The sequence below is a fragment of the Squalius cephalus genome, assembly GCF_949319135.1.
Source record: "Squalius cephalus genome assembly, chromosome: 9".
Classification (NCBI taxonomy): Eukaryota; Metazoa; Chordata; class Actinopteri; order Cypriniformes; family Leuciscidae; genus Squalius; species Squalius cephalus.
Window position 1 is genome coordinate 9,421,226 of NC_137130.1, and position 14,987 is coordinate 9,436,212.

Sequence of the window (14,987 nt, forward strand, 5' to 3'; positions counted from 1 at the left end):
AGGAAATCTCGCGATGTGAAGGCAAAAATTTCGACACTGCCAACTACAGTTTCACCCGGGTCTTGTCATTGAATTATAGTAACGTTACATCTTATGCTCTTTTTTCTTAAAAAGGTCAATTAATGGTCTTATCTATAAGATTATAATTCACTTTTGATATTTTTGAATTAAGGTTTTGATAGCAACGAAAAGGAGTAAACACCGATTATAAACAGGTTCTGGACAAGTAAGTGATGGGAGAAACGAAGCTTTTCGAAACGTTGAATCAATTGAACCAATTGCTTCGCAAAATGATTCACTGTTTCGAAGCGCTCGAAACTCGACTCGCTGGTGCCGCCTGCAGGTCACAGCTGTGTAAATGCAACGAAAACTTGCATAAGTAAATAAATAAACACCTTTTACAAACTAATTGCCAATGTTTTAATAAAAGCCTATCTATTAAATGCAATAAACAAATAATCTAATACCATTAAATATGAAGTGTCTGTATATTATGTGTGTATAATATGTTGTATTTATTTATTGTGGGGCTTGTTTTATGGAGAGCTTGATTAATCAGGTCAATAAGAGGTTATTAACTAAAAACGTTCTTTTTATTACACAAATGTGCCATTAAAAACGTATACATGTTGTTCGTTAACTTACAGAGATCATCGCCTCCTAGCGGCGAATATGATGCAACGAAGCCTCGTTCATTGAAATCACGCGTTTACGCGCTCCGAATCACTGGTTCGAAACAAATGATTCACAAAGGTTTCGAAGCTTCACGAAGCGTCTTTGGAAAGCGCCCAACACTAGCCTGAGTTGCTAGGCAACTGTACCGACGCCGGAAATACGTGGCTGTGAGAGACATGGCGAACAGGAGGGGGACAGCTGTGCCTCTCCTTTTCCATCATATTTTGCGATATTTTTCAGTATTAATCCTCTCTGTTCTATCCTATAATTTAACTTCGGCCTCAGACGACGATGCATTTCGTGCCGGGCAGTCGATGCTGTCTCCGGTAGCTGCACCATCACGGGATGTTCGGTAGGACTCGTATACTGGAAAATATGCTTTTACATTGCTGTCCAGAGCTGTTAAATTCACATGTGTTGGTTTGTTCATGTTGAGTAATACCCTTTGAACTCCGTCATTTTAAAATGAGGTTATAAGAAGTAAAACACTTCTCCTTTTTGTCTCGTGTACCTCCGTCAAGAACCTCTTTATTGACACAAAACCAGAATTGTTTTCATATTGAATATTATATTGGATATCACCATTGTTATATATTATCATTATAAAATGTCCATTATGACAATAAAAACAAACAATACTGTGAGAAACCGTATTGCTACGTACGTTTCTGTCAAATTGAAGCATTTTATAAATGCATTTAATTTGGTATTGTTTTGATTTCCAAATGAGATAGAAGTTAGAGAAATATAATTGAATTTTACACATAAATAATTTTACAGCTAATTTTACAATATAAACATGTTTTGTTTGAAACATTTTGATAATTTTTGTCAGGTTTGAAAGGACAATTTTATTTTTTTAATTTTTTTTCAAAAAAGCACCTGGAATATTTCACACCAAATTTAATGAAAAATTGGTCCCACTTTATATTAAGTGGCTTTAAGTACTATGTACTTACATGTACTTACATTGAAATGAATAATTTGATACGATGTACTTATTGTGTAACTACATGTTTTTACATTGTACTTACATTTTAAAAATTCCTGCATGTAATTACAGCTGTAATTAATTTATGTAATTACATTTGTAATTACACAGTTGACCCTTCCTTTACACCTTAAACCTACCCAATCCACCACACCTGTCCCTAACCTTACCCGTATCACACCTCAATAGCAGCAAAAGTGTTTAACAATACAACATGAACACAATAAGTACATTGTACTTATTTTTTGATGTAAGTACATAGTACTTAACGCCACTTAATATAAAGTGGGACCGAAAAATTTAATTGCTCAAACTAATTTATTTAAAGTTCAATTCATTAAATTGTATTAACTTATTTGTGATTGCAGTCTGGGAAATCTGCTATTTTATAAATGCTTTTAGTTTGGTATTGATTTGATTTTCAGTAATATAGAAGTAGGGGAACATTATGAACATTCAATAATAAAAACATGTTTCGTTTGAAACATTTTAATTTGAAGAGAGGACAACATTGCAATATCACATGGGATATTTCACAACAAATTTAATAAAAAAATAAATTCCTCAAAAATGCTCAAACTAATTTATTGAAGGTTCAATTCATTCAATTGTATCAACTTCTTTGTGAGACCAGTCTGAGAAATCCTTTATTTAGTTGGAAAGATAGATTTTGGGGAAAAAAAAATACAATTGTACAATAATACGTCTTGTTTGAAACATTTTAACTGGAGAGAGGACAAAAATGAAAAATCACATGGAATATTTCACACTAAAATTGATTAAAAATAGTTTTTAGTTGTAGTCTAAAAGTACTCAAACCAAAGTATTGAAAGTTTGATTAATTAAACTTTTTAGAAATAATATAAAAATAATCTTTAAAAATGTGAACATTTTAACCATCACATTAAGACACATAAGTTGGGAACCTGAAACTGAACTGCACTGTAGGAATGACCCTGTTTTTATGTAATGCTCAGATATCTCCTGTATGATGTGAATCCTCCTGAGGGTTTCAATCTCCGCCGGGATGTGTACATTCGCATGGCCTCTTTGCTGAAGACATTGAGGAAAGAGGGCGACTGGGTGCTAGTGTTGCCTCCATGGGGTCGTCTGTATCACTGGCAGAGCCCTGATATACATCAGGTTCGCATCCCCTGGGGAGAATTCTTCAGTGTGACGAGCCTGCAGGCGAAGATACCAGTCATCGAGTATGAGGAATTTATTGCTGGTGAGCTGTGCTGTTGTTGTTTACCATTAATTTGTTCAAACAGGGGGAATGTCGGAGAAACATGCTTAACCCGTGTGTTGTGTTCGGGTCATTTTGACCCAGAGAGGAGTTGTAACATAAACATTGTAGTTAATGTTATGGCATTGGCAGGGGCGTAATTTGTGGGGGGGGGGGGGGGGGGGGGGGGTTGGGGGGGAGATAACCCCCCCAATATTTAAATCTATGCATTACAACCCCCCCCCCCCCCCCAATATTTATACCATGATCACATGAAAAATATGCAGACCCAAACTTCAACCCCCCCAATGTTCAAACCAAATCTACGCCCTTGCATTGGACTAAAACTTCCTGACTTCATTCACACAGGGTATAACTAGGCTACTTCCCAAATATTTTGGGGATAATATTTGCACTTCATCCCCCCTTGTTACAAAAATAAATATATATATGTTTTTGGAAAAAATGTGCACTGTGCACTTAATGTTTAACCAGGAAGTTTGTTCTGAAATGCTTTTATTTTGTACAGAATTGAACAGTCACACGTGTGGTGTTCACGGTCAAAAATGACCGCCTGCACATGTGTGCTTGAAAAGATGTACATGTGTGCTTGAAAAGATAAAGGCCTCGGACCTGTGTATGCGTGGATACAAGCATGTTCCAATCCAGCAAGTTCATGTACACAGACAAACTATTTTGAGTAATTACAGTCTTTATTTTTCACAGAGATGAATTGTATCCTCAGATCAACGAGGCCTATGATCATTTAAAATAAATACAAAACCTGTCCTTATTGAAATAAAACAAGTTGACAAAAAGATTGAATCCAATATTTGGTGATAATATAGGCCTAGCATAACAAGAGATGTATAAACAATTTTTTTGTAGGCCGGTCATTTTTGACCAGGAACACAAGTTCCTGACTTCATTTTGCACAAAATAAAAGCACATTAAAACAAATTTCCTGTTTAAACATGACAGCACACTAGTGTGATAAACAGTGCACATTTTTTTCCATATTTTGTGGAATATTGACAAAATTATTCTCAAAGGTGCAGAAGCTCAGATCAGTAAGGCCTATGATCAATCAGTTCCAAAAAGAAACACAAAACCTATCCTAATAAAAAAATTAATAAATAAAAAAACAAGTTAACAAATAGATGGAATCCAATATTTGGTGATAATATAGCATAACAAGCAATTTACAAGCAATTCACAAAAGGCCAGTAATTTTTGACTGGGAACACCAAAGGTGTTACAGGATTTCCAACACAGAGCAGGGGTTTCAAATATTTAGCAATTCCACAAGGTGACGGTCTTGCGTGACTGTCTAGTAAGTCATATTTTATTTAAATAGGAACATTGCATTTATAAACAATTAAACAGACTCAGTTATGATTCCCACAACCTGTGTCTTTATGATTGGTCTCAGAGTCTGGGGGTCCCTTTATTGACCAGATCCTTGTGCTGCAGAGCTATGCAGAGGGCTGGACAGATGGGAAATGGGAGGAGAAGGTGGATGAACGACCATGCATTGAAAGACTGATGTACTCAAAAGACAAACAGAACTATTACAGGTACCACATTTTAATGCACGACGGGGAGGCAAAGACCTGCCCGACTCGAAGCGAAGTGCATTCAAATCGTTTAATGCATTTGTAAAACGGTGATTCAACTGACTTGGAATTACCAGTGCATTAAACGGTTTTATTGCACACCTTCCAGCAAATCAGATTCGATTATTTAGACAGACCATGGTATAAATATAATATATTATACATTTTTTTATTTTTTTTTATAATTTTAATAAAAATATACATTTATTAAAATAATAATAAAATATAGGTTGTTTTTAGACTCCTCATGTCATTGATCATTCAGAAATCAATCTAACATGTTGACATTTCTTCTTCAACATTATTATTAATGTTAAAAACAGTTGTACTGCTTAATATTTTTGTGGAAACCATGTGTCATGTTTTGAGTTTATTTGTTCATGTTTAGAGTATATTTTCAATCTCTTTTCCAGCTCTGTTTATGTCTGTGTTTCCTAGTTAGTCTTCTGACGTGTTCATTAGTTCAGTCTTCCTCGTCCCCTGCCTGTTAGTTAGTTGAGTACCATGAAGCTGGTTTAGGTGGCTAGCCAGGTATGTTTCAGTTTAGTTTGCGCCGACCCTGGGTTTTAGGCACCATAAACATGACACATGTCTGATGCGATAAAGTCACTCCACCTGTTTCTACTCCAAATTAAAGGTCACTACATAGAAAATGATTTTTAAAGACAAAATCGTCTGGTTTTTAGTAATGCTTATTTAGAATAATAAATTTGTATGATTTAGATATTATTTATGTAATTATTATACCCTTAATCGATCACACATGTACAATTTTAGTTCATCAATTATTATTACGCAGAGTTTAAATGAATAAATATATAAAGGTAATATAAATACGCTTTAGAATCAATAGATGAAGCTATAAAATGACTACATGTGAGCTTAAATGTTTAATTCTCTCTTTATCAACTGTATAAACTAACTTCACAACTTTTACTTGCACTGATATAGCTAGACTTTTTCTTTTAGTTGTCCTCTTTCATAGACAGCTATTTTCTGTTTGCTGTGTAAATTTGTTTAAATTCTTAATATTTGAAAACATTTATTTAATAAGTGAATTGCGCTGCTTCTCTTGTGAGAAATGAATCGCAGTTTCACTCTCTCAGCATGTGATTGGCTGCTCGCTACTGATGTCACACCTAAAGTCCTAAACTCGGGATCAAAGCCTGATTTGACAGAGAAAGTTAATGATCAGCATCATGGTATCAACAAAGCCTGGTTGGATTGGTTTGGTTTTGTCAACTCGAAACTAGCCTAATCCTGCAACCCTGAGTTTGTTCAACAACCATCATGGTACAGTTAATTTACCCTCTCTTGTTTGTGGTGTATTTAAGCCCAGTGTTGAGTCATGTTCATTTGTCTGTGTCGCTATGTGTACCTTTGGCTAGTTCCTGGTTGTTCTATTCTTTGTTGTTGTATTCTGAAAATCTTGAATATTTCTGTTAGTTCGAGAGTGTTATTAATACAGTTTCCTCTCCGCTGCAACCAGGACCGGTTTTCAGGATTCTTTGATGAATAGAAAGTTCAAAAGAACAGCACTTATTTGAAATAGAAAGCTTTTGTAACATTATTAAAGTCTTTACTGTCACTTTTGACAAATTTAATGCATCATTGCTGAATAAAAGTATAATTTTTTTAAAAACCTGAATTATTTTGAATGGCAAAGTATGTCCATACAACTTGTGTACTATATTCCAAGGCTTCTGAAGCCATACGATGCCTTTGTGTGAGGAACAAACTGAAATAAAAAAGGATTGTTGTTTGTGTCATCATTTACTCACCCTGTTCCAGTGTAGGATTTTCTTTGTTCTGTTAAATGTGAAAGAATATATTTTTAACTGTTTTGTCTAGACAAGATAAGACCAAACAAAACAACACTGGTTCTTCTTTTGTGTTCCACAGAAGAAAGAAATCCATTGGATTGGAACAAAGTAATGATGCCAGAATTTTCATGTTCAAACTATTTATTTAATGAAATATTGTTTCTCTTTCTCCAGAGGTTGGTTTTGGGGTTATGAGGAGACCAGAGCATTAAATGTCACCTGTTTATCTGCTCAGGGACATGCCTCTATCTTGGCCCCTTTCCTACAAAACAACTTATCAGCCACGTAAGTCACTTTTTAATTAGGTTTGCAATAATTAGCTTATAAATGCACATTGTACATTTGTTGTCATTCAACCACAGGTCAGTAATGCTGGACAGAGCTGAGACTGTCCTTCATGATCACTATGCTGGGAAGGACTACTGGGATGTAAGTCCATCAACAAATATCTTCATGTTTTAGAAATAATTTAGCTAAAATGTAGTAGTAATTAAGATTTTTGAAACATTTCTCACCTGATAGTTTGAAATTAAACCAAACATTTGATTATATTGCTCAACAGACACGGCGAAGCATGGTGTTTGCCAAACACTTGCGTATCATAGGGGATGAGTTTAGGGCCAAGTATCTCAACTCCACAGATAAACAGGACCAGACACCATACAACGAGGACTGGACCCAAATGAAAGTATGTTTTACTTACAGTAATGCTCCCTTCTCATTGTTCAACTACAAGGAGTGCTGGTGTCTTCATGATTGATAGAATCAAACTGGCATTTATGCAACAAGATGAAGGATTTGAGCTCTTTAGTCAACATGTCATGACAGTGTGTTATTAGAATGTTTGCAATGTGCTTTACACCCACGCTCATTTCATTATGATAGCAGTCATATTTGTTTCATGAACTTTTATGAACTCTTTGGCCCAGAACAGGTTGGGCAGTGCTAAAGGAGGTCCTTACCTGGGAGTCCACTTACGTAGGAAGGACTTCATCTGGGGTCACAGAGAAGATGTGCCTAGCCTTAATGGTGCAGTAAAGAAGATCCAGAGCCTCATGAAGAAGCACAAACTTCAGCAAGTCTTTGTTGCCACCGATGCAGATGAAGAAGGTACAGATAAAAAAAAAAGTAAAAATCAATAATGTATCAAGCATTTAAGCTTACGGTCAGACATGTTTTCTTTCTTTCTTTTTTTTTTTCTTCAAAACTGTCACTGAATAGAGGTAGAGGCCATACTTCCCACCAAACAGCAACATACACAACATTGTGGTATTTTAAGGAATACTTACTCACAAATTCAGATATTTGTTATTATTTACTCAACTTTGTGTCATTCCAAAATCTTGTGCTGATATTTATTTCTGTTCAGCAAAATATACGATTTTAAAGTATATTCATAAATGTCTGTACAGTTTCAAAAAGGCAGGTAAGATATTGTATCATTGCATTTGGACTGAATGCATTTTGAAAGAAAATGTTTTGGTCCTCATACGATATATGTAAAAAAAAAATCTATTTATATTACTGATTGCTATCAGGATGTGAAGAGAGTTTAAACCAGAATAACAAAAAGTGTTTATGAAAAAAATTGCCTGCCCTACCTTTAATATGAGTTGTGCGCCATTATACATGTCTTCTGAAGCCATTTGATAGCTTTGTATAAGGAAAAGACCAATACTGGATGTATTCACTTATAATCTTCTCTATAAGGAGCCCTTAAAGGGACATGGTGAAGGCAAAAAATATGAGATGGAAGGAAAAATGATATTTGTCAATGCTTTTGCATTCTCTTGCAAATGTCTTACGGTCCCTAGGTCCCGTTTGCTGGCAAAGAACACAAAAGTTTTGCGAAGGAACGCAAAGTTTCTCGGGGAAAGCAAAACTTTTGCGAGTGAATGCAAAAGCATTGAAATATATTTTTTCCTTCATGTCCTTTTAAGGCCTCTGTACTTCTCTTCATATACACCACTGTTTAAAAGTTTGGGGTCAGTATTTAAAAAAAAAAGAAGTATACTTTTACTCAGCAAAGACACATTAAATAGATCAAAAATAACATTTTAATAACATTTAAATAAATACTTTTGAACTTTATATTTATCAAAGAATGATACAAAAAAGTATAATAAAATAGCACAACTGTTGTGAACATTGATAATAAGAAATGCTTCTTGAGCAGCAAATTAGCATATTAGAATGATTTCTGATCATGTGACACCGAAGACTAGAGTAATTATGCTGAAAATTCACAGAAAAATCACAGAAAAAAATGACAGTTAAAAAATTTGTTTTAAATTACGCAACGTTATTTTAACTTAACATAAATTTCACAATATTACCATTTTTACTTAATTTTTTATTTATTAAATGCCGTCTTGGTGAGCATAAGACACACACACACACACACACACGCACATATATTCGTATGTGACATCAGGCCTTTTCTTCTTTTAGAGCTTGCTAAACTGAAAAGGATGCTTCCTGAGATGGTTCGCTACGAGCCCACCTGGGAGGACCTTGAGCTCCTGAAAGATGGAGGGGTGGCCATCATAGACCAGTGGATCTGTGCCCATGCAAGGTATTGAACCACACCCTCTGCTGTGTGATTTTTCGCAACAAAGAAGTTATGAAATGACATTGCATTTTTTTATGCTGTAGGAGTACAAAACCTGATTTTTCAACTGTTCAAAGGTCATCTACTCTAGTTAGTTGCTTTTGTTAAGCCAGTTAAGATTTTTTTATTTAAGTAGTTAAGACTACTTTAGTTCTTTTTTCCTTTATCTCTTTATTTGACTATCATTTTTCTTTGTCTAGCTTCATTTTAAATCTGTCCCTAGAGGATTTAGTTGATGGAGTGTCAGTATTAAAGAAAATCCTACAATTTTGTTGAGAACTGAGTATAATATAATCACAAAATGTTGTTTTTCTCTTGGCAAACTATTTCACGTTTATGTTTTAATATCAGCTTAATTTTAAAAGTTTATTTTGGATGAAGGATCATTACAACTTAGATTATTTGCTGTTTCATTGAATTGGGTGTGACTCTGAAAGATTCTTTCCATTAAAAACCAAAAGCGTGACCTATGACGTAATGTCTTGCACCACAATACTTTCAATCACCTCAAGCACTTGCTTTACTGGAAAAATGGAAAAAATGCTCATTGTTTGATATGACAACCAACCTATCAACATATCTTTTGTAAAACAACAATGTATCACCCACTCACATCTCTTGTCTTTCTTGTCAGGTTTTTCATTGGGACGTCGGTTTCAACCTTCTCTTTCAGAATACACGAGGAGAGAGAAATCCTAGGTTTCGATCCTAAAACCACCTATAACCGATTCTGTGGTGACGATGAGAGCGAATGTGAACAACCAACACACTGGAAAATTGTCTACTAATAACACAGAAACCACAGAAAACATGATGCTGGTCACACAGACTGCAACTGATTTCTCAGATTTAAAAGTATTCTATATTTTTTCAATGTTTTTGCTGACAATGTTGAAAATACACACTTTTAAAGGCAGAGTCGATGGATTCCAATTGTGTAAAATGTAGGGTTAGTCCTTTTGTTAGATAAGGGGAGCCATAAGATAAATATATCAAATTGCTTTCATCTCATATCTTGTGTCAGAGATGGAATTTGTGAATGCTGCTGCTTTGTTCTCACAGTTCTTTCATTCAGATTGTTGATACTCAAGATGAACTGTGTATAACACTTTGATCAAACCTGTTTGAAAATGCTCAACGTGATTTTTCACCACTGCGCCAGTATTTGAGGTCAAGCTTTTTGTGTAATTTAGTATTTGCCAATTATTTTTGTCTCACCACATTTTTTGCCTTTGACAAATAATTTGTATAAACATACAGTATTAGTGTTTATTTGATATTTCGGTAACACTTTACAATAAGGTTCCTTAGTTAACATTAATTAACTACCTTAGTTAACATGAACTAAGAATGAACCATACCTCTACAGAATTTATTAATCTTAGTTAATATTCAGTTTAACATTTACTAATATATTATTAAGATCCAAGGTTGTATTTGTTAACCCTTAGTTAATGAACTGTGAGCTAACATGGACAGCTGTGTTAATGATCAACTAATATTAACAAAGATTAATGGATACTGTAACAAATGTATTGCTCATCGACGTCATCGTTAGTTAATACATTAGCTAATGTTAAATAATGAACCTTATTGTAAAGTGTTACCGATATTTCTGTCAGTATTGTGCCTGTCTGCTATTTGGAGAAAAAAAAAAAAAACATAGTATTTTTACACTATACAGTAGTGAAGCTTTCTCATGTTCTTATTAATTTGAATACCACAGTGTGCTTTTTACTAAAGAAAGATATCTGGAGGTGTTCAATCACAAGTATGTAAAAAAATCACAAAGATTAAAGATAAGCTTCTTGTATTGCAACATTAGCTATGTTTGCTTCAGTTAATGATAAGCAGTTTTTCATTAGCAGGTTTTGGTTTGTGTATTTCTTTTGTTTGGAATTTATTAATTGTATGTTTACCATTACCATTCTGAAATGTACTGTATATGAGCTCGTTCTATAAATGTTTTCTAAAAGTAAAAAAAAAAAAATGAAATTGTAATGATCACTTCAGTTGATGTGAACGTGATCAAGTGTTTTTTTTGCTTCATTTCTGTGAAAAGAGCTTTCTTATAAGGATTTAAACTATAATCAGTGCCTTGGACTGTAATTCATTATAAATCAGCCGGATACATTAGTTCACTTCTGTAGGTTTTGTTTGTTTGTACATGACAACCTCTCTCCTGGGGTTTGAATCTGGTTTCATATGATGCTAATCTGTCCTGCTCAAAGCTATACTGATCATTTTACCTCAACTTGTGGGTGGAGACAATGCATTGTGATTTATTCTCACAGAAAAGGGGCAGCATGAAGTGTTTTTCGGTCTTTTGTTCTGTTGTCGGAACTTCTGGAACTTTCTAAAGCCAAGTCTCTAATTTTAACAATAGCGTGCTATGTGGATCCTAATCTTGGCTGTTTATTATTACAATCAGCTTTAGAATTGAAAAACATAGGTGATACACAATATAATGTACTGTGTGTACGTTTATGTCTTTTTCCTATTAGAATCTAGCCTAAAGGAAGGTTTAACTTAATGAACTTTACAATCTGTAGAACCATCATTGACACACGGAATGTGATCTCCATTTCAAAGAAAACACAGTAAAAATGTAAACATGAATAAGCTGGAAAAAATGAATTTCAAACTTGTGTGGACACCATTGTAGAGGAGACTTTTCACACTTCCTTCAGTGAATATTTCTCAGGAGATTTATTTTTTGTCAGTTTTTTTTTTTTGTAGGCACATACTTTAAAGTTTTGGCTACAAAAAAGGTGTAAATATTGTAATTAATATTTGTTGATTCCGACCTGAAATTTTATACCTTTATCCTGAGAACATGGTTCAACCTTTCTGTAAAAATCTTTTTTTACTCAGATACAGCAAAAATATGAGTTTGAATTTTAGGTTTCACTCTTCTTATGAAACCTTCCCAGCTTGACATTAATATTAATTTCCTTGTGTGAACAGCACAATGGCGATAAGACAGATTTGTATCTGAGACCAATTGTTTCGTCACATTTTTAGTTGGGTATAACTCTCTCAGGCTTGGTTACTAGTTACTGCTGAAGTCAAGACCAAACTGTTGTCATGCTCATATTTCATAAAAACAGCTCTCTTGCTCTTGGGACATTGCTTAATTATATCATATGCTATTTTTGTAAGCATTATCTTGAATTTTCTGGGAATTTGATTCATTTTGGTCATTTTAAAATTGGACATTTTTGACACAGTCCCTTGTTGATTACTGACCCGGCAACAGAAACAAAATAAATCAAATTATAAACAAGTTATTGTTTGCATTTGAAGCAGGAAGTTTTACATTCAATTACATTAATGATGTTAACAAATAAGACAATGTGCTGGAAATTTAATGATATCCCTGCATGCTGTGGTCTTGACCGATCTTGAGCCAACACCAACACCTTCAATAAATGCTCTTGAGACCAGTCTCAAGTAGCTACTACAACATTACTAGTATAGTTAGTTAAGCTATACCAACCTCTCGGTAACACTTTAGAATTACGTTTCCGCATTAATGAATGACTAGGAACAAATGAGTAACGCACTATTAAAATTCTAGTAACTACTATTAACTAACAAGAAACTGATTAACAAATTAGTAAGTAGCAGGCAGTTGAATGTGGAAGTTCACTATTAGCTAATCAGTAACTACTATTTTTTTCATACCTTCCAGAGAACTACTATACTAGCCTACTATATACAGGTCAATAATTAACATGAATAATATATCATTTATAAGGTAATGGTAACCCACTAGTAATGACTCAAGTGTTACTATCCTTCCAAAGGAACTACTAATAATTTGGATCAGTATTCTAAAGTTAAAAGCTTGATAACTCTAGAAATGACTGAAGTCATTGTAAGCTTTTGAGATTTTTATAAGATTTTGAATAGTAATTCCTCCTGATGGAATCCTGATTTGGTATCATTTGAGTCATTGTGCATGTAAGAATTGAGAAATTAGAAAATGCCGGACAGTCTGGTTGAAGAGCGACCAGACCCTGAGAGGACATAGGACCTCTCTGAAAATTAACATTTGAACTCCCCCTTGTGCACTATCGAGATGAAAGTCTCACCTCCGAGTCATCCTAATCTACATTTCATTCCCTCATCCCTCACCCCCTCTCTCTCATGCTCAGATCACCTGATCACCCAAGAAAATATATAGTTTAATGTGAATGATTATCATCGAGTATTGTACATTTTGGTATAATTTGAAATGTCTCAGTGCGACTGGTACAAATGTCTCATTTCCAAATAAGTAAAACAAAAGGTAATACGTTTTTAAGAGTTTAGTGATAACTGGCACACAAAGGAAGGTGGTCTCCTGGCAAATGGTCTCACACGCCCAAAAGGTGTACCTCTGAATGCAAATTTCCATTGTTAGAAGATGTTTCATGTGAAAGAGGCATAATGGAATGCAACGAGAAGATCGGGGCCTTTTTGTAACTCAAGTTGGCTGATGCTATAAGAGTGACTCTTACTTGTATCTTGTTGTTGGGTTCGCATCTCTTCTCTTTATTCCAGAGCATTTGATGTTTTGTATTGATTATCTTTGAATTGATTATGAAATTGGCACGATACATTTACCTGACATAATAAATTGTTACATTTGATTATTCTAACTGACTTTGACATTATTTTCATTAAAGAGTTAAAAGGAATAGTCAAACATTCGCTCACATTTAATGATGCACAGATATCATTAAAACCTTTTCATTTATGGAGTCAGATGAAATAACGAGAGAATACATATTCAAATGTATTGCATTTAATCAAAAAATACTTTGCCTCGAGAAAAGACAGTAACACGTAGAGACCTTCCGCGCTGATCGGATGCCGGTTTTGGGCCGATCGAGTGCGAGCCGTATGCGTTACCATGATTGACCAATTAGAGGAAGCACTCTATAATGGGACTTTACTAAATTACTTCAAGTTCATTGATGTTCATTTACAGTTAATTTAAGCAACTTCATTTTTAAATAAATAATTATAAAAAACAGTCTGCTGTAATTTGATGATTTTGAAATCTGATACATGTTTATTTGAAAGCATATATTAGCCTACGTAAGTTTAGCAAATATACCATTCAAAAACAGTATCACACTGTGATGGTATCAGTGTTGGATGTAATTAATTACTGTAAATCTAATTACTATAATTTAATTACTTTCCCCTTGAAAAAATAAATCAAAATGTAATGTTAAAATGTATGTTTTTAATGTAACCTTCTCCCTTTACATATTTTGGTCATCATTGCATCCTTGCATTGCTCAGCTGGCCGAGGTTGATTATTAAAAAGTAATTAGTAACAAGTAATCCAATACTTTTTTAGAGAGAGTAATTAGTAATCTGATTACACTATTGAAGATGTAATTAGTTTAGCCAGTAATTAATTACTTTTTTAACTTACCCAGCACTGATGGTTTTATATTTATATCATTATTTGATATAGGCCTATATGCTATTTTTATGGAAGAGTAGACCTACTTCAAAGTCATGGTAATGCAATAGTTCTTTCTGTTCTTTAGTGAATTGTTAGGGTGTTGACTTCTCTTTTGTTTGGAAAATGTCTTGACCTGCAGACAGTACTTAGTGCTGCACAGGTGTTGAACCTTTAAATAAAGAGCTTCCTTATCACTGGCAAACGATAGAAACTCATATCTTGTTTCAATTCACTGTATTTTTTCCCTTGGTCCACTTATGGTTTTGTTGTCTGCGCCTATATATCCCGTTACTGGTGTAGAGAGAAGCTGTTCCAAGCAGTTTTGAACTGAATCGCGAACTGATTCTATGGTGGCACATTGCTGCCACATACATATGATTGTTTCCCACTCAATTATGTCCTAATAACGAGATGTTATGTCGTTTTAACGACATCTTTTCTCGTAATAACGAGATGTTATGTTGTTAAAACGAAATATTTTTCTCATTAAATTTACCTATTTTCTCGTAATAAGGACATAGCCTATGTTGTATAGTGACGTGTAATATCCCAGACAACAACACAGCATCTGGGCCATGT

The 14,987-nt window shown here is 34.2% G+C and overlaps 1 protein-coding gene across 2 annotated transcripts; it reads left to right on the forward strand.

Moving 5' to 3' along the window:
* The first annotated feature begins 674 nt into the window (after positions 1 to 674).
* Positions 675 to 11,082, forward strand: pofut2 (protein O-fucosyltransferase 2). Of its 2 annotated transcripts, XR_013822316.1 has the most exons (10): positions 836 to 1,027; positions 2,644 to 2,894; positions 4,324 to 4,468; positions 6,505 to 6,615; positions 6,693 to 6,759; positions 6,893 to 7,018; positions 7,260 to 7,440; positions 8,782 to 8,905; positions 9,576 to 10,206; positions 10,543 to 11,076. XR_013822316.1 is itself a non-coding variant. In XM_079881710.1 (9 exons), the coding sequence occupies exons 1-9, from the start codon at positions 852 to 854 to the stop codon at positions 9,727 to 9,729; spliced, it is 1,335 nt and encodes a 444-aa protein (XP_079737836.1). In that variant the 5' UTR covers positions 675 to 851; the 3' UTR covers positions 9,730 to 11,082. The 2 variants fall into 2 exon arrangements, 1 of the variants encoding a protein (XP_079737836.1); XM_079881710.1 differs by having other exon boundaries at positions 675 to 1,027; positions 9,576 to 11,082.
* The last annotated feature ends 3,905 nt before the right edge of the window (positions 11,083 to 14,987 follow it).

What these genes read in the sequence shown, in the direction of transcription:
- pofut2 (XM_079881710.1), top strand. Translation starts at nt 852, where the DNA reads ATGGCGAACAGGAGGGGGACAGCTGTGCCTCTCCTTTTCCATCATATT. An exon ending in GACAAACAGAACTATTACAG is followed by an intron (nt 4,469 to 6,504) that starts GTACCACATTTT and finishes CTCTTTCTCCAG; the next exon opens with AGGTTGGTTTTGGGGTTATG. An exon ending in CACCGATGCAGATGAAGAAG is followed by an intron (nt 7,441 to 8,781) that starts GTACAGATAAAA and finishes TTCTTCTTTTAG; the next exon opens with AGCTTGCTAAACTGAAAAGG.